This window comes from Mus pahari, chromosome 5 (genome assembly GCF_900095145.1).
Source record: "Mus pahari chromosome 5, PAHARI_EIJ_v1.1, whole genome shotgun sequence".
NCBI lineage: Eukaryota > Metazoa > Chordata > Mammalia > Rodentia > Muridae > Mus > Mus pahari.
In genome coordinates, this window is record NC_034594.1 from 154105818 (window position 1) to 154126987 (window position 21170).

The 21170-nt window shown below is 37.9% G+C and overlaps 1 protein-coding gene across 9 annotated transcripts in view; it reads right to left on the bottom strand.

Annotated features, from left to right (window-relative positions):
• Enah (ENAH actin regulator) overlaps window positions 1–21170 on the bottom strand; it is a 117757-nt gene that overhangs the window by 26288 nt on the left and 70299 nt on the right. For 4 of the 9 annotated variants that reach the window (XM_021198245.2, XM_029538370.1, XM_021198244.2 and 1 more), the window contains exon 4: window positions 2525–2609. In XM_021198245.2, the coding sequence (XP_021053904.1) occupies window positions 2525–2609 (85 nt within the window). Of the gene's footprint in view, window positions 1–2524; window positions 2610–3017; window positions 3030–7289; window positions 7347–21170 lie in introns of all 9 variants that reach the window. The other 5 variants (XM_029538369.1, XM_029538366.1, XM_029538364.1 and 2 more) reach the window with 2 other exon arrangements.

A 21170-nucleotide genomic window follows, 5' to 3' on the forward strand; every position in this document is an offset into this window, starting at 1 on the left:
CTACTCCTGATTTCTTCCTACAGAAGCAACTAAGTGTTAACATTTTTGCATTTATCTCAAGGTTCTGAACAGCAATTCCTTTACAAATATCTCTATCTGACTTCTCATGGTTAGATGTTACTCTTTTCCTACTTGATAAATTATTTAATTCCCACAATCTGGGTGGTCAGCAGTTGAACCTGGGGCCTCCATGAGCTCTACCCCTGCACTATACTATAGCCCCTCACCCCTCCTATTCTGGCTACCTCCGACTTTTTCTTCTCCTTTCCCCAGTAGTATTGACGTAGCATTTCATTCCCTGCTCATCCATCAGCTACTTTCCAAGGGAACTTCCTATTCGTATCCTAAACACTAATACTTTCCTTGGCTTTCCCCCCTTCCTTTCCCCATGTCAACCCTATATATGTACCAATGCACCACTCCAAGCTCTCAAGCAGAACTGCAGACAACCCCCTTCGTGTGGTTAAATGTGTCAAATGCTCAGGTTCCCCACTCACTCCTGTTTCCTTGGGAGAACCCATCAGGAGCCCATGGGCTTCCTGACTCAGGCAAGCAGGCTATTCCCAAGCTATGCACAAACTTCTTTCTTTCAAGTTCAATTCCACTTTTCTTGGATCCCAACAATGTTACACAATTCTTGATTTCTTCCCTCATTTTAACGGAACATAACATTTAATAGCTTCTATGAAGCTGCTTAGAAAAAACTACTTTTCGAGACAGGGTTTCTAAAATAAACAGATACTAAAGGCATACTAAGTGAGTACAAATATGTACTTATGTTTAAATACAAATAAGTAAATGAGATATCGAAATACATTTCATTTTGCCTTGAATCTGGAATCCTCATCTTTGGCATCTAAGTGTTGACATTACAGTTCTGTGCCACTGTCCCTGGTTGAGAAGACAGTTTAAATTGGGCTTCCTCACAGCACAAACTAATATGAACAACGAGTAAGTACCCCCCCCCCAAAAAATAAATAAAAAATAAAAAAAAATCTTGGAGATGCAAATTTAATTTTCACTAGAAGATTTACTCTAATGCCTTCTATATATGGCCATTAAGCATAAAATAAACACTGAATTTTGATAAGAAAAGTAGGATGTAAACTTTGCTAACATCTTTTTTTTTTCTAATTTAAAATTTACTTTATTTGCATTGGTGTTCTGCCTCCATGTATGTCTGTATTAGGGTGTCATATCCACTGGAACTTGAATTACAGCTAGTTGTAAACTGACATGTGGGTGCTGAGATTTAAACCCAGGTCTTCTGGAAGAACAATCTGTGCTTTTAACTGCTGAGCCATCTCTCCAGGCCCCTATTTTTTTTTTTTAAGACAGGGTTTCTCTATGTCCCAGAACTTATTCTGTAGACCAGGCTGGCCTTGAACTCTAACCCTAATCTGCTACTGCCTTCTGAGATTAAAGGCTTTTGAGATCACTGCCCAGGGCAAACTGTCTTAAAAAAAAAAAAAACAAAACTATTTATTTTTATTTTATGTGTATGGATGGGTGTTTTGCCTGCATGTATGTCTGTGTATCACATATGTATAGGGCCTACAAGGAGCATAACAGAGCACTGAACCCCCTAGCCCCCTAAGAACTGAAGTTACAGACAGCTTTCAGATGCTATGTGGGTGTTAGGAGAGCAACTGTTGCTCTTAACCATTTAACCCATGTAAATTGTCTTAATAATTTCATAGTTCATATTGAAAGGGTAAGTGCATTTGTGTGTGTGTATTCTAATTAAGAAAAATCCACCCCTAAATGAGATATTATGCACTTGATTTTCGCTAAAAGGCAGAGAAACGATAAAACTATTATAATTTCAAACCTACCTCTAGGTTGTACTGAAATGACGGAGATAATGTTGCTAACTTTGTTTAGCCACCATTAGCCATTCTCCTACTAACCCAAAAGCCTTAAGACCAGAGCCTAAAGACTTACTTAGCTAACACTGACTTTCTAGTTAAAGTGGTCATATGAAAGCTATGCTGGACACAGATATTTAGTATAAAATAAGACTTCATGGGGCTGGGAGATGGCTCAGTTGGCAAAGTGCTTCCTATGTAAACAGAAGGACTTAAATTCAATTCTCAGCACACATAAAAAGAAAATCTAGGAATGACACGTGCCCATTTCTGAACTATGGGGCTGAGGATCCTGGAGCTCTCTAGTCATCTGGTGTCACAGAAGCAGTGAGCTCCAGGTTCAGTGAAAGATTGTTTCAAAAAATAGTGTGGAAAGTAAATGAAGACAGCCGATGTCGGCTGACCTCTAACTCCTACATGCACGGGCACATACAGGTGCACTTGGACACACACTCATACTGAAAAAAGAAAAAGGCTTACTGAAGGGAACAGACCCTGAGTCTTTTTAACATAGTTTTAGATGTATCACAAGTATGCTTTCTACAAAAAAAGCAGATAGAATGAAAGTCACAATTTCAAAGAGCTAAAGGACATAATGTGTTGTCAGGTCCTTTGGGTCTGCTACAAAACCAGAAAGTGTAAACTTATGGATTTACCTTCTCTGGATTTCCAACTCTTCCTGGGATGGGCCATTTTGAACTTGAGCAGGTAGCTGTGAATTTTGTCTAGGCAATGTTGGCCCTACAAAGGGAGGAAATATTACAGATGAATATTACTATTCTACTAAGCTGGGTGGAGGAAATTAAACCATGAGAACAACATAAAACCATCACATATTTAAAAAAATGCATCTTCTTTTCATCTAGCAAAATAAAATATAAGCTTTACATAACACACAGCAAATGAAAGACTGCAACATAATGCTGTCATCATCTCCAGAAGGCTTACTTCAAACAAATGGAAACACCAACAATAAAGGAAAAATAAACATTTATATATGAAGAGCTTGGTAAAACAAGTGTTCAATGAGCATCTGAATAGGCACCTGAGCCTGACATTTTCTGAGACAATGAGACATTTTGTTTAGGGTAATTATTCATGAGGTGGAGAGGAAAAACTTAAATGAAAGATCAGAATTTAAAAACTCACCTAAATAGAACACTGGAAATGAAAAACAGGAGAGAGAGAGCGTGAGAACCGCATACCAGACGGAAGTATGCTAATGCACTTATCAAACCTGCCCACCTGAGCTGCCATTTCTGTTTAATGACCTGGCATTTCCAGCACTGGTGAAACAAACATTTGCTAAACTTCCATATACTCTATTAACCTACTTAGATGAATTTTTAATGTTCTAGGTCATCTTAACAACTTTTCATTTGGGATAAGAAACACAGAGGTTTGGGGAGACCCCGTGTTTACACAAACATGGAACTGTCATGAAAAACCACTGACCATCCACTCCCAGCATCCATAGATAACACAGACCCATCTTTAGTATCTTAGACTGTCACTAAATTATGGGAAATCTTATTGTCACAGGATATAAAAATTAAGTGAGATCCTTGTTGCACCTGGTATAATATACAATGTGATGAACAATCTAAGGTTAAGCTAGAAATCTTTAAGAGTAAAAGCAATAAAGACAGTTTAGTTCCACCGTCTGAGAAGCGTTACCTCTGACTTCTCAGAGTTGTGTAGAGCACTATTGTAAAAAGTAAGTGAATCAGTGCTGTGTGTACTACAACCTGCTGCTGTGCCGAGTGAGGACCATGAGAATCAGTGCTGTGTGTACTACAACCTGCTGCTGTGCTGAGTGAGGACCATGAGAATCAGTGCTGTGTGTACTACAACATGCTGCTGTGCTGAGTGAGGACCATGAGAGCTGCTGTTTCCCCTAGTGGAGCAGACCCACAGCTGGAAGCAAAGGTTCATCAGGATGTAAGACAGCACTGGCCCCTCCCAGTATGGAAAAGCAGGAAAATGATCTGAACTTACCTACTAAACTTTTCATCTCTTTACATGATTTTAGATTAGTCATTTAATTTGCCCTCTAATGACAAATTAGATGACAACTGCAGCAATGTAATTCATTAGATATAACCCTGATACTTTGAGAACCAAATAAAGAAAATATAAAATCAATCCCATGTAATTAATAAAAAAAACCAAAAACACGTTTTAAAAGCAAACACACATATAAATGTTTACATAAATGAAAATATAACTTGTCTAACAGAATGCTTGGAAAATTAACAAAATGATGTTTTGAAAAACACTGCCAGATTGGGCTGTACATTAATGTTTCCTATTTTATAGAAAAAAGATCCTTTTACAAAAAGGTAGAGACACTGAGCTGGGAGGACAAATTTAAGAACCTATAAAATTGGGAGGAGCATAATTTATATATCTATGCTTATAATTATTTTAAAACTATAAAGTAAAAGCATTTGGTAAAACCAACTTAAAAAATCATTATTGCTCAGTTTAAAAAATTATGTCTGAGTGTTTAAATGAAAACTTTGGCCAGCATAATAAAACAGCTGGAAGTCGGGAATCTAATTGTCGCGCTCACATCTAGAGAAGGCATTGTATCTCAATGATCCTATCGATGAATTAAGTCTATACTTTTAGCTGAAATTTATATATCCAAGTCTAATATATTAAAATTTCAATTTAATCTTATTGACCTTACTAAACAATTTTGTTTGTTTTAATCTAGCTCTGGGCCCAGCATGGTAGTGTATGCCAGCATTTGGGAGGCAACTACAGGAGAATTTTGAGGTTAGGGTCACCATGGGTTAAATATACTCTCAACAGAACAAAACTTCCAAAAAGCCCCTAAGAATCCTGATATGACTCATAAAACAAACTTAATGTGGAAATTCACTACAGTGCATTCCTACCACATAAAAAGGAAAACGTCAAGGAATCTTTTAAGTTGAGGATTTTAATCTAAGAATTAACTCCTATAATACTTTGCTACACAGCTGTATGATAACAAGCCATCTGTTTATCCGGGCATTCTTAAAATCCCTCTTTGGCATTGTGACATCTACATTTAATCTGCTTGTTTTGTTTTTCTTCTTCACTAATATTGCCAAGTTGTAAAAATCCTGCATCCTGAAATATATATGTAATTAAGCATAATTATAGAATACTGTAATTATTAGATAAAAATTCTGGGTAAATTATAAACTAAAGGTACACAATTACATATTCCTTTTCATCAAACATTTTAATGGGATATAAAATTGGTGAGTTGTATCAAAGGTGTTACAAAACAACAGAAATCAAAGACTAAGGTTGGGCAAGGTCATCAGTTGCTCTATTTTCTGACATGTATACTATTTTTTCAAAAGGACCATATTCCAAACTGAGTATCTGTCTTCTCATAAAACACAAAATAGATACTTTCACAATCATCTCAATGGGTAAATAACAGTTCATCAGTTATCTTTGTGAAGAACAAAAATAAAAGGGAGAAACAACCAAGGTGCAGAAATGGGGGCTGCTGCTCAAATCCTCTGCCTGAGGGTCTGCCTGATGATCAGGCCAATGGCTGGTCCTAATATGCCCAGGCTAGGCAAAGCAAAGTTTGTGAATTACTGTTTCTAATAAAGACAAAGTAGCAATGTTGCTGATACCCATTCTATAAATGATGGAAATCTGATATGAACTTCTCTCCAATAACAATGGCATTTCAGTCTTGCCTTCAATTCTGAGCTTTGGTTAAAGCACATCTCACTCACTCTCCTCATTTTAATTCTCACAAGTCTAGGTAACATTTAGCCACACACTATTTAAAAACACAGGATTAAAAGACAAGTAGGTGCTGTTATATACAATACAGTTAAACTTAAATTTAGCAATCAGATGGAAGACTGTATATAAATAAAAGGCCATTATAAAGGAAATCTGTGTTTAAACCTGTTATTTTACATTTTAAAAACTCCCCTTTGTTAATATGGTCAAATTACCCTTTCCCCTTTAAAACTGGGTAAGCTATCATTCTACGAGTGGGCCTCAACCTTAAAAGCACAAAGTTACAGTATCAAGTGCCTTTTCAAAATGAGCTGAAGAGAGGTATACAATCACACAAATTTCAATGATTGCTCCTAGAGGCCCAGGAGAAGCCCAGGATAAGACAAGACCAGAGATAACGTTACTGATGTTAAGCAATCTGCAGTACTGAGCTGAGTCTGGAGGTGAGGAGCAGAGATTTCAAACACATCATAAAATAGGTGCTCACTGCTGTAACCACCAGCTGGAGCAGATCCAAAGGTAACTTACATAACCAGGAGATAAATTAGAATTTCCCTTGTTTTATTATAACATGCTTATCTAATCCAAGCATAGAAACTTAAAAGCCAGAAACCATATCAACAATACTGAGAAGTCACACTTTAAAAATTCCGAGTTACTAGAAAAAGTACACACACTAGCTGAACTATTAATTTGAAATTTTTTGTAGCATACCACTTTATAATTTTCTCTCACGAAATAGTCTAGTCAAGGTATGAGTCAAAAGGTATATGTGAATAAAAATATTAAAATAATTAAGAAAAACTTCATTTTGAAATTTGGGTTTCCAAAATAGGAAGTTTCAGAATCAAATAGAAAAAAAGAATTCAAACAAAATGTATCTACATACTAATCTATATAAAAAATTTTCCCTGTGCAAAGATATATATGTGCATATATATACACACATATATATGAAATATATATATATATATATATATATATATATATATATATATATATAAATGATTGATATGAATGATTGATCAGCTTTAGCATGGAGTGGCTAAGTGATATACCTAATTTATTCATGCAAATAATACATGTATATACACACATGTATTTTTATTAGAGTGAGCATGACAGAAAATAATCTGTAAGCCTAAACTCACTTCTAACGCACAGAAACCTAGGCTACCAAATAAAGCATGTTGTCCTCTGAAAGCAATCCACTGAAAGAGTAGGCTTCCGTCTGCCTTTACAGTACGTATGCACATCTAGAACTAAGTAGAGGGAAATAGAGCTCCTTCCGAACAACGCACATTTACACTACTCAAGTCATGAAAAATCCATGCCTAGTCCTTCTAAATTAGACCAGATGTCTAGTCACAAAGAAAATTTTAATTAAAAAAAAAAACCTCTCTCATTTATATTGGAAGAGATGAAAGAATATTTTAAGATTTTATTTCTAGTTAAATCCTCACAAATAAGCCAACTCAAAAGCTAACCCAAAACGACCTTCATGAACACAACAACTATCACAACATTATGCAGAAGCCTGCTTCATATCTCAAATACCACAAACCAGACTATGGCCTAAAGAAACAAAAGTTATGGATATGTGCAAGTACTATGTACCACAGCTTGAAAAAGTAATGTAAACATAATGTTGCTTACCACAGAAAATACATCGCAAGTTAGTGCTGTCCTGGGTAGCAGCAACCTTGCTCTGGGCTGCAACAGACACCTTGGGGTTAGACGCTTCAGGACAACAGGGCCGTCTGAAGAACTTCACGGTAACTAGAAGGTGCTTTGAAATGTTCAAAATGTACTTATACATGCCTCCTAGCTAGATCCTCATTCTGGAAACTTTATGATTTTATAACAAATATTTCCTGAGCTATACAATCAAAGAATGCAACCTGCATTTTAAGACTGTATTTTTTAAAACATTAGTGAAAATGAAGTATAGAAAGTTAAGATACATGGATAATAGAATTAATTTCATGAAGTCTACCCTCCCATTTAGGAGAACTATAGTCAAAAAAAGTTCAGGGGAAATACTCAAGATTCATTTAATTAAGACTGGTCATTTATACCAGCTGGGAAAAACCCAAAAGTTATAAATAAAAAGATCTATATGTACCCACTGATATGAGATTGTTTTAGACTTAACAATAACCATAAGGTTTACAGAGACACACTTTATTACTACTTTCCCCTATATATACAACATACTAAATAATAATAAATTAGTAAAAATTTTGTGTGGCCACAACCAGCCATTTAACCTACATGATTTATATTAAAATTTAGTTTAGCAGTGAAATAAACTCATAAATTCTTTTTAAGAAGAAAACCTCAAAAAGAAAGTGGTAATTTCTGAAAAGAGAAATCCTTTATCCAAAATCAAGGTATTACTCAAAACTTGGATGAGAAAATTTTTTTCTTACTATTAATAACATGCAAAAGGTACATCAACAATAATTTTTCAGAAAACCCTTTTCAGCAAGGAAAGATTTTCTTTTCTTATGGTTACTATGAAAACAGTTAATGGCTCAAATATATGTTGGTTTAAGGAAGACCATATTAAAGCAAACAAGACAGTATTTTAGATTTACCTAAAAGTATATTCTTTAAGATAATGCCTACTAAGTAAAAAGTTTTAGTAAAATCAAAACCAAACCAATTTATATTTATAGGCTTATCTTAATACAATAAAATAAGTCACAAATAAAAATTTTCATCATTTTTAGCAACAGACAACATAATCCAATGATCTCTTACTTTAAAGTATCAATACAGGAGGTAAAAGAAATGGATACGGCCAGCTTTGCTAAGTATTCCCACCCGCCCATCTCTCAGCAGCAAAGTGCATGCACAGTACTTAGAGCAGTGATATAACCACAGGCACCCAAAGGCGAGCTCAACAAGCCAACGAGATCATGCTAAAGGAGATAAACATTTCAGAAAAATTATGATAGTTACATTTTAAATGTAAACTTCTTTATAAAAATATGCCTTACCGGTATTTACAAATGCTACTTCCACAAAACCTTCATGAGTGAATATACCTAGTTATGAGGTTTTACTCTTTAGTTCCTTTAATCCGTATCAAACAGGAAAACATACAAGGACAATTAAGAGAAAAAACTTACATGAAAGCCCTGAGAAAGTATCTTGCTTCTGACAGCAAAGAAGCTGCCCCATCCCATGAGCAATCATTTCAGCAGAAAGTCACCTGACAATTGTCAGAATGCAGGCTGTTACCACTGCAGGGGACTAACCCTTTCCACCCACTCAGTCTCTCTCTCTCAGAACTGAGCTGCTAAGCAGTGTCCTGCATTTGTCATCATTAAGCGTCTTCCTTCCGGTGACTTTTATTTCAGTTATCAAGTTAAACATTGATTTACTTTCTGATAGGGTTGCTTGAATTCTACTGCAGTTTGCATTTCCCCCGAAGATAGTAAATTATTCATTCCATCATATGCATAAGGCTAGCAGCTTCCTGCTTACTGTTGATGCTATTAACTCTTCCTTTACTCAATCTGAGAAGACTGATTATATATGTAAATTCAGTATTAATTAGTAATGCTAGTATTATTTAATACTAGCACTTATCTACAAAAAACACTACTTTTTAAAGAAGGCCATACTATAGGAGCTTAGTTAGGGCTAAGGGAATCAAGAATGTAAAATTTAACATCTTCATTATATTTCTAGAAGTAATACAACATTCTTGATAACTACTTTGGCTTTTGATCTTGTTGCAGATGTTTGCCTCTTAATGTAATTTGCAAAACAGCCACCCTTCAGGCTTTGCCCACTGCTGTTATTATTCTTCACCATTTGACTTTAAAAAAAACAACAACAAAAAACAAACAAACAAACAAGGAAATGGAAGTCTTTGTTAAGCGAAGTTATCAGTGGTGGAAAATGACAGACATTTCAGCTTTGGTCCATGTCACTGCATTTTATTATTATATATCATTACTACAGCAGACTTCTAGAGCATTTGTACTTTAAAAAGTACTTAGTTGTTTCTATTATTAGCTATTAATTACCTCCAGGTGAACACTGTTCCTCTCTGCATCTTTTCTTTCTAAGGGTTAAATGAGATTATGTTTGCTTAAAGACTGGTCTGAATTTGATTTGCCTTTCTGGGAAGCTGGTAACTGACTTACAGAATGAGCCCAGTGTTAGCATTCGAAGGAAGGGTACTCACTCACACTCCTACCATTGTGATGAAGCCCTTCATAACCAAGGGGTCAAAGCAAAGGTGGCTATGTTTGTTCTAAGACCAAGGTATCTGAAAGAGAAGAGAGGACTCAAAATACCCGGAGGCAGGTACTGCAATGATAGCTGTCCACATCAAAAAAATAAGCTCAGCCGGGCGTGGTGGTGCACGCCTTTAATCCCAGCACTCAGGAGGCAGAGGCAGGCGGATTTCTGAGTTTGAGTCCAGCCTGGTCTACAGAGCAAGTTCTACAACAGCCAAAAGCTTAAAAAAAGGGAGGGGGGGCTTGAATTTGAAAGGGAGTTGGAGCATGGGAGCAGAGGGCATGGGAGAATCTGAAGGGAGAGAAGAGAAGGGAAAAATAGTGCAATTTACATTTTAATTAAAAACACTTAAAACCTAAAGCCGCAACAACCATGTTCCAAATTGCACAGTACTGTAGAGAAAATGCAAACAATAAATTCATTCAAGGCAATGGGTTCTGTAAGGTTGCATTTTTTAAAAAAACTCTTTCACAGCATTATTTCAAATTTTCTTTTGAAACAAATGTTTAATGAAAGAAAATCTTCATTAATGTCAAGAGATGAAGCACAGTGTGGCTGTAACTACACATGAAAAGCTCCCGTCATCTAGACCTCTCATTTCTTTATTTAATCTAGGGCAATGTGTGGATGTATCTGACGTCTCCTCCCTCCTTTACTACCAAAAAGTAACCCTCCTTCAATTTATGGCTTCAAATGTACTTTATCATTTAAAAAAGAAAAAAATGACTGCTAACCATAGATTAACTGCAGATCATTTACTACATTGTACCAGTCCCTCAGTCCACCATGCTTTGTTAATCCTTTATTTTTAGCCAAGGAACTACAGGCTGTTTCTGCCTGAGGAAATTTGTAAGAGTCAAATCAACTAGAAGTTCAAGGGTGTATAATTTACCAATCCTATCATATCCTACTGTTCTCAGATCAAGACCTGCCCATCAAATCACTTTTCATGCCTCCCTGCTCTTTGTCAAGATATTCTACAGTGGTAACATGTTAAGTTTATGACTAGAGTATCTTTCAACCAGCATCTATCAGTTGCACAACTAGAATATAGAACTTTGACACCCCTTCGTATTTCTTAACCAATCCCAAAGCCTGCCCATGAACCCTCCCTATTTCCACTGACAAGGCTCTTGTTCGATGACCTACTGCTTGAGTGTGCAGGGCTGAAACATTTAGCACAGACTCAGAGAACAGTAAGACTTCTGTTCACATTCCCTTTCTTTTAAAATATTTCTATACTTGCTTTATAATGTATACAATATGCCAACACCAGTGTGTGTGTGTGTGTGTGTGTGTGTGTGTGTGTGTGTGTGTGTGTAAGCAATACATGAGTAAAAAAGTTTGAGGCAGTTCTGCAGTTTGGCTACTTTTCCCAAATACTGAAACAAACAACAACAAAATAAACCTTACTGTATGGCATAGCTTTCAACGATATTTCTTAAATCAAAAGTCTGAATATATATATCCATTCAGGACAGCTCATTGAAAACCAGGACAGTTCCCCTCATACAGGTCAGTGGCTCCTTTCCCACGGGAACCTTAAACTGCCTGTGTTCATCTTTCTCTCTGCACAATAACTCATTGTATTTCAAACAAGTTGTTTACTAAGAAGCCTCTATCTAAAAGTAACACGGGGCAGCAAATATGTAAATAACATAATTTGCTTTTGAGACTCAAGACAACCTAAACTTTATTATAATAGTTTGAATGCTTTTATTAAAGCTGGTCTTTCCACGGTGAGGACATGTAAGCTTTAGCAGTAGCATTTGAAATGACTTGAGAAAGTACTGACAACGGAATGGGCCAGATGGCTCAGAGGTAAAGGTGTGTGGTGGTTTGAAAAGGACCGGACCCCATACACACTCCTGGGCTTGAATGCAGAGCCCACAGCAAGTGTTAGGAGGGAATGGGTGTTGGGTTAAAGTCAGCTGATGCCTGCTGATCAAGATGTAGAACTCTCAGCTCCCTCTCCAGCACCATGTCTGCCTACATGCTGTGTTTCCCACCATGACGATTATGAACTAAACCTCTGAACTGTAAGCCAGCTCCAATTAATTATTTTCCTTTATAAGGGTTGCTGTGGAGGCTGGAGAGATGGCTCTGCTGTTAAGAGCATTTATTGCTCTTCCAGAGGTCCTGAGTTCAATTCCCAACCACATGGTGGTTCACAATCACCTGCAATGGGATCTGATGCCCTGTTCTGTGCGTCTGAAGACAGTGTACTCACATATATAAAATAAAGTTGCTGTTATCATAGTGTCTTTTCACAGCAATGAAACCCAAACTAAGACCAGGGGCCTATCAGCCAACCATGCAAGGCTGCCCGACAACCAGAGTTCAATTCCTGGAAGGAAAGAACCAATCCCACAAGGTCCTCTGATCATCACATTCGTAACAGACTAGTGTACTTGCAAGCAAGCACACCCACACCCACACACAAATGTATCGTGATCTCTGAAGTGTAGTAACAATGTACCTTCCTTTCTTTTATGAAGTGCTCTTAAAAATATGTTGTATTAGGGCTGAGATGACAGCTAGGAAACATTGCTTCCCAAGTGTGAAGACTGGAGGATGGATCCCAAAACCAAAATCTAGACATGTGTCAGGTGGGCTTGGGGATCCACCTGTAATTCCCACTCAGAAATCAGAGACAGGGCATCTGAGCAAGGCCTGAACTACCAGCCTCTGGGGTCTGCAGCAGTCAGACCCCGTCTAAACAAACAAAGACAATGTCCTGTTTTATGGTCAAGTGATTTCTAATGCCATGCCATTCCAAACACACAGTTTGTTGTTTAGATGAAATATATTAAAAAACCAACCAACCAAACAAAATAACATAAAAATTAAGAAATTTAAACCTGGGGCTGGTGAGATGGCTCAATGGTTAAGAGCACTGACTGCTCTTCCAGAGGTCCTGAGTTCAATTCCCAGCAACCACATGGTGGCTCACAACCATCTGTAATGAGACCTAATGCTCTCTTCTGGTGTTTCTGAAGATTGCAACAGTGTACTCACATAAATTAAATAAATAAATAAATAAACAGACAAACAAATGGAGGAGGAGGAAGAGGAGGAGGAGGAGGAGGAGAAAGAAGAAAGAAATTTAAACCAGGTGTCATGTTCCTGCTCTTAAAAATCCATAAATGGGGCTGGAAAGATGGCTCAGCAGTTAAGAACACTGACTGCTCTCCCGAAGGTCTTGAGTTCAAATCCCAGCAACCACATGATGACTCACAACCATCCGTAATGAGATTTCATGCCCTCTTCTGGTATGTCTGAAGATACCTACAGTGTACTTACATATAATAATAAATGAATCTTTAAAAATAAAATCCATTAATGACAAGCTAGAGATCCAAGAACACTGGTTGCTCTTTAAGAGGACCTAGAATTCCTAGCACCCACATGGCAGCTCCCAACTGTCTCTAATTCTAGTTCCAGGGGATGCAACACCTTCACACATGCATACACACAGGCAAAAGCAGAAATGAGCATAACATTTTTTTAAAAAAAATCTATGAACATGAATCAATTGTTTCAGTTTAAGAACTTAGTAAAGTACTTTTAAATACTTCTTGTACTCAGGCTCTCCATCATTTTACCTCTTCACTGACAATTTCTATGTTAAATTTAGCCTTCCACTATGCGACCTCAAAAAAAAAAAAAAAAAAAAAAAAAAAAAAAAAGGGGGGGGGGGAAAAAAAAGGAAGAAAGACACAAAGCAACAGAAATATCCTTTATTTATCAATCCATTATAAATGCCCAAACAACCAGAGGCAGGGCTTCTCTAACTTGTCATGCAATCGCTGGATTATTACTTTACACTGTCTGCTTAGAATACGTTGGCTGCTGCACTAGACTTAAAGCGGCTGAAATATAACATCTATACCACTGAATTCAAAAAAGAAATAAAAGGGCAAGAACATGACTGCTCCTAGTTATGGGAGGTGGTTAGCTGTCCCATTGGCTGGGATGTCTGGGAGAGTTCAGAGTGAACATGACCCTGAGCTAGGCCATGTGAGGAGACAAGAGGGAAGAAGGGAGAGCCAGGAGAGTGCAGGAGACAAAAGGGCCAGGGAACCAAATGGCTGGATTATATAGGGAAGGGCAGCCCAGACCCTGAGCTGGAAAAGTTTAAGGTAGGGGACTGGGATGACGGCCATACCCTATAACAGGTAATAAGGACTGAGGGATGCTGGGAGAACCTGGAAGCCAAGTCTGCTCTGATGTTTGATGTATTAATAGGCTCATCAGCCGTTTGTCCAGGTTTGAGAGTGAACAACCATTATTTACCTTCCTACTGCTATCAACTACTATATACTTTCATATGTAGATAATTGATACAAATTTAAAAATTTTTACAACATTTTCTCAACTTTTAAACAAGAAGGTCTACTACATGTTAGCTATGTTATGTACCTACATCTAGATAATACAGCTAATAAGAGGAAAAAGAATAAAGGCAAGAATTAATGAAATCTGTATGTACTTTTACAATAAAGGAGTAAGAGAAATATACAGAATCAGAAATACTTGAAATTCTAGGAAACTTCTCCTTAAAATAACCTGTATGACATATTCACTAGCTGTGGCGACACAGCCACTGATCCCAGCACTCTGAGAGTACAGCCTGGCAGATCTCTGTGAAGTAGTGGCTGGCTTGTGAGTTCCAGGCCAAGCAAGGTTACATAGTAAGATCTTGTCTCAAAAACAAAGGAAAAGAAAGAAAAACTACAGATTTCTATATAATCCAATTTAGTAATTATATAAACAATCAAAAAAAAAAAAAAAGGAATTTTGAAGCTTTTAATGGACTGTAAGGTTGCCATAAACAGTCATGAAAAAATTCTAACTAAAAAAAAAATCAAAGCTACATCCTTGTTCACAGTTGTTTCCAGGTATGAAGAAAGCACGGCTGGAGCAACTTAACTCTTCTTTTACAAGAAATGTGAAACTCAAAAATAATACTGCATTGTTCAAACTGAGGAGAAAATATCTACTAAGATGGAAGCGCTTGCTTCTGCTAAGCAAGGAGACTTACCAAAGGTTCCAGGAAGAGCAATGAAGCAGCTCTGCTTTCCCAAGAATGAAATTCAACATCTACTTATACAAATATGTATACTGCACTAACACCCTTCAGTCTACCTTAACGGGTCTATAAGTTCCATTTGAAAAGAAAAATCTGAGCTTTAATATAAAAGAGTCACATTGGAGATTTACTCTTTACAAGCAAGTAAGTGCTACTTATGATTGACTCTGGATTTACTAAATTTCTTTCTATAACCCAGAAATTGACTATTTAAAATGCTTTGAAAAAAGCATGGAAAAGAAAGATGTGCACCACAGATCTCACAGGGTGTAGGTGTAGGTGGTGTGTTTATAGGTCTGGCTAGAAAAGACCCAAGAGAAGCATGTACCAGACCAGTCTAACAGAAAGATGCTTCAGGGTTATCTATCTGGTAAATGTGCACTCCGCCTTCCTCCTAGCCATGCACTCTCAGTGTCAGTACAATCTGCACAAAACTGGGAGACCCACTGGTGAACGTTCATCATCACTTATCTAGTCATACTTTCAAATTCGGGGTGTTAGAACGAAAGCCTTGGTTTGAGTTAAAAAAAAAAAAAAGATTAGGAAAATGTATCTAAACAAATCCCTCAGTAAAAATTTCTTCTTATATGAACAGCACTGGCATAACAAAACACTTCAGCTGAGCTTGGTGGTGCACACCTTTAATCCAAGCACTCAGGAAGCAAAGGCAGGTGGATCTCTATGATATCAATTCCATCCTGGTCTACATGGTGACTTCCAGGACAGCCAGAGCTTTGTACAGAGACCCTATCCTGACTAGTTTTATGCCAACTAGACACAAGCTAGAGTTATCTGAAAGGAGGGAACCTCTGTAATACACAGCTTTAAGGTATTTTCTTAATTAGTGGTTGATTGGGGATGGGTCCAGCCCATTTTGGGTTGTGCCAACCCTGAGCAGGTGGTACTGGGCTCTATAAGAAAACAGGTTGAGCAGACCATGTGGAGCAAGGCAGTAAGCAGCACCCCTCCATGGTCTCCTCCTCAGCTCCTGCCTCCAGGTTCCTAGCCTACTTGAATTCCTGTCTAGACGTCCTTCGGTTATTAATCGTGATACATATCAAATAAACCCTTCCCTCCCTAAGTTGCTTTGGTTATGGGTTATGATTTTCTCACAGCAATAGTAACCCTACCCAAGACCTTTGTTTTCAAAAGCAAAAACAAAGAACTGAACACGCTCAGAAAACACCACTCCTGGGTTTTTTCTTGTGAATCATCTTAGAAATTAAACTCACAGAAATAGCAAGTCTACCTCAGAAGAACCATTTTTAGTAACTTTACACAAATAGCATGCTATATTTGCTAAATCTATTTCTCAATCACCACTTTGTGCAGCATTTACACTGCCTTGAAGATATTTCCAGCCAAGTATTGTCTCTTTTCAAGTAAAAGACATATAAGACCAAGCTTTCAATTATTCAATTGTTCCTTTATTCCTCTAATATCCTGTAACACAGTATCTATGTACAAATACAAAAAAAAAAAATCTGTCCATTGAGACTTTTACTCTAAGACTATTAATTTTTTAGGAATATTTTGGGAAATAATAAAACATCACAACAATCTGTATATGAAATACTAACTTCAAAGATACTACCATTTGATATTTAAAATGCTGATTTAGGTATTTCTATCTTGTGTAGAGTATGAAAACAGTAATGCATGGTGTTAGTTCAGAGACAACATACTAATGTGTATGTGAACATGTGTTCTGGATAGCCCTGGGCTAATTATATTTGATGTTAATTCCCCTCTCCAGTGAGGGGCTGCATACAAGGAATGAGTCAGCACTCAAGTGATTTCCTGTAAACCTGCTTCCCACATTAATTTGTAAAATAAAGGAGAGCCAACGATTGGGCAGATAAAGGGAAGATGGAGGGGAAGGTGAGGAGAGAGAGAAGGAGAAAATGGAAGAGGGGGAGGACTCAGAGGAGGCCTGAACTCCTGATATCTTGGTTTTTCTTCCGGATCCAGTCAGGACATGGACATCAGCGACTAACACAATCATTGGTGTGGCCTTCTTAAGGCAAACTAATTCCCCCATTTTCCCTACCTTTCCCCCCCCCCTTCAAAAATATCTCAAGGCCCATATTCAGCTTGAAGTTATGAAGTCTTCGCCCAAGTTCCCTAGGCTTTGGTTATTATAGGTTGCCTTTGATATTAAAAATTTAAGTACAGGGCTTAGACCCAGTCCTTCTATTGCTGTTATTGTAAACAGATCTGAGTTGTTTAAGCCTTGAGAGTAAAGGGCCAAATGGGAAATTCATAGCTCTGAGTTTATTGTTGGGGTGTTTTCAGTTATTTTAATTACAAATGGCTGAGAATAGTTAACAGAGAACAGAATAGATTACTTCACATAGTTGGTTTTAAAAATGTCAGAAGTCCACAGAATGTTTAATGTTATTTATTCACTTGTTGTTGGGACCAGCCTGCTCCTGACAGCTTCCCTGTCTCGCATTCAAAGAACAAACTGAGCATCTTTGAGTTACTCCAGTTGTGGCGAAACAGCCACTAGGCAAGAGTTGCCTCATTTCATCTACAGACATAACACTGTCCAAAGGAAGGACACAGTGACAGGTTAGGAAGCTTGGTTCTGCTGAGACAGAGTAGGCTAGTCCTTACATGCCTGTTTCTCTAAGTCTGTCAGATGACCCTGGCCAGTAGGCTGAAGACCGATGCTTCAATGTGTTGAAGTAAGGGACTGTCCAAGTGTACAACAGTCTCTATAAATTGACTAAGTTTTGGAAGCTGTGTTAGGCTTCCTAAATATTTTCAGTTAATATCAGTCGTTCTTGGATTTCTGATGAGGCTGAATAACTGCATAGTCTCCTAGCCAACCCAGGCTTTTTACTTTGAGATGAACAGATTTGAGAGGATGTTTTTCAGATGGTATTCAATCTAAAGCCAAGACACAGCCAAGTACAGAACTATAGTCTTTTAAGTAAAGATAGATGATATTAACAAAGATGATAAGCTGGGTGTTAGGGCTCTATAAATTACAAAATAGTTGTGTTTAATTATATCTGAGATAAAATAGTCTTTTAATTGGACAGAAAGGGGGAAGTGTTGTAGATAGCTCTGGGGCTAATTATATTTGATGTTAATTCTGTTCTCCAATCAGGGGCTATGAACAAGGAATGAGTCAGCACTCAGGTGACTTCCTGTAAACCTTGCCACCTTAATTTGTAAAATAAAGGAGAGCTGGTGATTGGGCAGATTAAGGGAAAGTGGAGGGGAAGGTTGAGAGAATGCAGAGGAGGAGGAAGAAGAAAAGCAGAGCAGAAGCACATGGCCTTGGAGAAACCACAACTAAGGGGTCTCATAGATGTGGAAGATGGTAGTGTAGCAGTAGATCTGCCCAATCTAGGTGTGCAGCTTGTACTCATATTAAGTGAGTTGTGATTTGATTGCCAGGGCATATTTGCATTGGAGATTTACTGCAACACACATGGACAAGTTATATAAATGTGTGAAAATCTGTTCAAAATTACAACATGAAATCCATAGGAAAGGTTTGGCTGGTGTTCTGTGCTGCAATTCCATCAAGGTAGAAATGGTACCTGATTGTTCCTTAAATCAGTGTGAAGACAGAGGAGTCTGTTTATCTTTTTTGTATCTCAAAGATATCAGACTGAATGGCATCCAGTAAAATGCTAATAAAAAAACCCCACAAATTCGTGCAGTTTTATGCTTGTGCAAGAAAAGCATCCAAATGGTCAATGACCTCTGCAGGTCAACAGCACTGCTACTGAAATTATGTGTAAGGCGAGTCTGGAGACAGTGAAGCTTCTTGCCAGATATGCAGACACACAGGGGTGTGACGTGGACTGCATGACACCAGATTAAACTAACCTTTAAAGACTATGGACTCCATACTTACCACAAAAATAGTACCTGCCTCTTAGTTTTCATAACCCCACTTCAGAGAAGTTCTACAACCAAAGACTAACATGATGCTCCCTAAAAATCAGACATGAATTCAGGAGACTTCATAAAAGAGGACAGAGAGAATGTAAGAGTGAGCACAAGGAAGAGTGCTATGAGATGCTATGAACTGACCTGGCATGCCCACTGCTCACGAACTCACTGCAGCCATGGTTGCCTGTACAAGGCCAAAACAACAAGACTGGACAACATCACAGCTGGAAGCACTAACTGGACTCAATGATTAAACTGAACAAACAGACATGTCCCTGTGATTTAAACACCAGTTTTATGTTTTATAAGCCCTGCTGTGGTTTGTCTCCGATGCTGCATCCATTGCAGGCTTCATAACACTGAGTGATAGCCTGGTAGGAAGCAGTTGGGAGTGCTGCCCTCAGAAGGGAGCGAGGGTCATCCATAGGAAGGCTTTTCTAAGAGAAGAGGTCCATCTGCTGCTTTCTAGTCCGGCAAAGTGATCTCCCAATGGCACATATAAGCAACCAGTACCACGATGTCATCTACCGAGGCCTTCAGCAGAAGTCTGTCCTATATAAATGTGCTGAACCGTGGGCTAACAGGCCTTTCTTTATGCAGTTAGTTGCTCTTTGGAATCTCCTTATAGGAAAAGAAATGGGCTAAAATAAAGCCTTTGATGTTTGGTTTCACAAAAGACAACTGGATTATTTCTTCTCTCTGCGTTCAGCTTGTCATTTTGGGTATGCATACAGAAAGGAACTTTTCTACAGAGCACTTTGTAGAGGTATGAACAGGAGCTCTCCTAAAGCATCCTTGAGCCACATTTACTGGATCCCTAAGTAAGGGTTTTAAGCTCAAATTACGAATTCTACCTCTGATTTAGCAAAGAAAGAAACCATAGTTAAGAAGCAAAACTGCAGAGTGATCTTGGTGACAATAGTCTACACACTGTTAAATGGGTTACCTGCTATTACTTTTCCACTCAAATTCCTCTTTTAATGACCAAGAAGAGCTAGATAGGAAATGATTTCAAATGTCAATACAAATGCTAAAAGCTAAAGCAGAACTGAACAAATGATAGCAGTAGCCTTAAGTGGTTCTAGAAAACCGGTTATCTTCTTGCCCCAACTCTAGCCCACAACTCAACAAGTTCTTGTGGGTCAACAGGAGGACCAAGAAAACAGAGGGCAAGAGTAGGACTAAGGGAAACACAGAGAAAAGCAATCTAGAGGCAATTCGTCCAGTGCAGGTGAAATACCACATCACCCCATCATTCTTTTTCAGAATGAGAAGTTAGTCACCCAAATCATTTTTGGATTGACAATGTTTGTCACACTGAACAAAAATTTAGGCTTTGCAGTATAAAAGGGGGAACACAGAAAATGAAAGTTTGATTCAGTAGTTCCTGTTCATTTTCAAAAGCTAGAAATTCTCTCTCTCCCTCCCTCCCCACTCCTTATCTTTTATCTGAAATTTGAAATAAGAACTAGGAAATAAGATCTTAAGATCTACTGTCTGGCTGTAGGTCCTAGGGTCAGCCAGTTTACTGACCTTGAGCCCCAATCTTACTTCGAAAACGACAATATCACTAAATTCACAGGGTTTCTATAAAAAGTCACCAGTGAGGTTTATCCTAGACAAGGATCAGAAGCACCATAGGTAAGTGATGAAGCTCTGCCTCAGAACTGCAGCAGTGACAAAATGCGAGCATCAGCAGAACGCTGCACAGTGACATGTCAAAGAGCAGGCGAGTCATGGGGCAATATTGATAAAATTTTGAGATGAATAGGCTTAGTATTGTTCATATTAATATCAACAGCTAGAATACTACAAATTAAAACTGCCACTGGCAACAAAGTAGTGGAGGGTCTGGCACAGAGGAGCATGACTTTAACCCCAACAAAGGAAGGAACAGGCGGGAGGGGGGGTCTCTGAGTCAGACCCATGGCGATTTTCATAGGGAGTTCCAGGACAGCCAGGGTTACAGAGACTCTGCCTCAAAAACAAACAAAAAGCCCCCAACCAAACAAAAAACAAAACAAAAACAAAGGAAAAAAATCCAAGAATTGGAGATATTTGGGGGTTTTGAAAATCCTATCAATTCCAAGCATAACATAAAGACAGCACATAATGCTGAGAATAACACCAAGGCTCATATTAGAAGTAACAGTTGCCAAGTTTATGTTTAAATGTTCTCACTGATAAGCGGATATTAGCCCAGAAACTTGGAATATCCAAGACACATTATGGAAAACAGAAGAAAATCAAGAAGGATGAACATTTGTGGA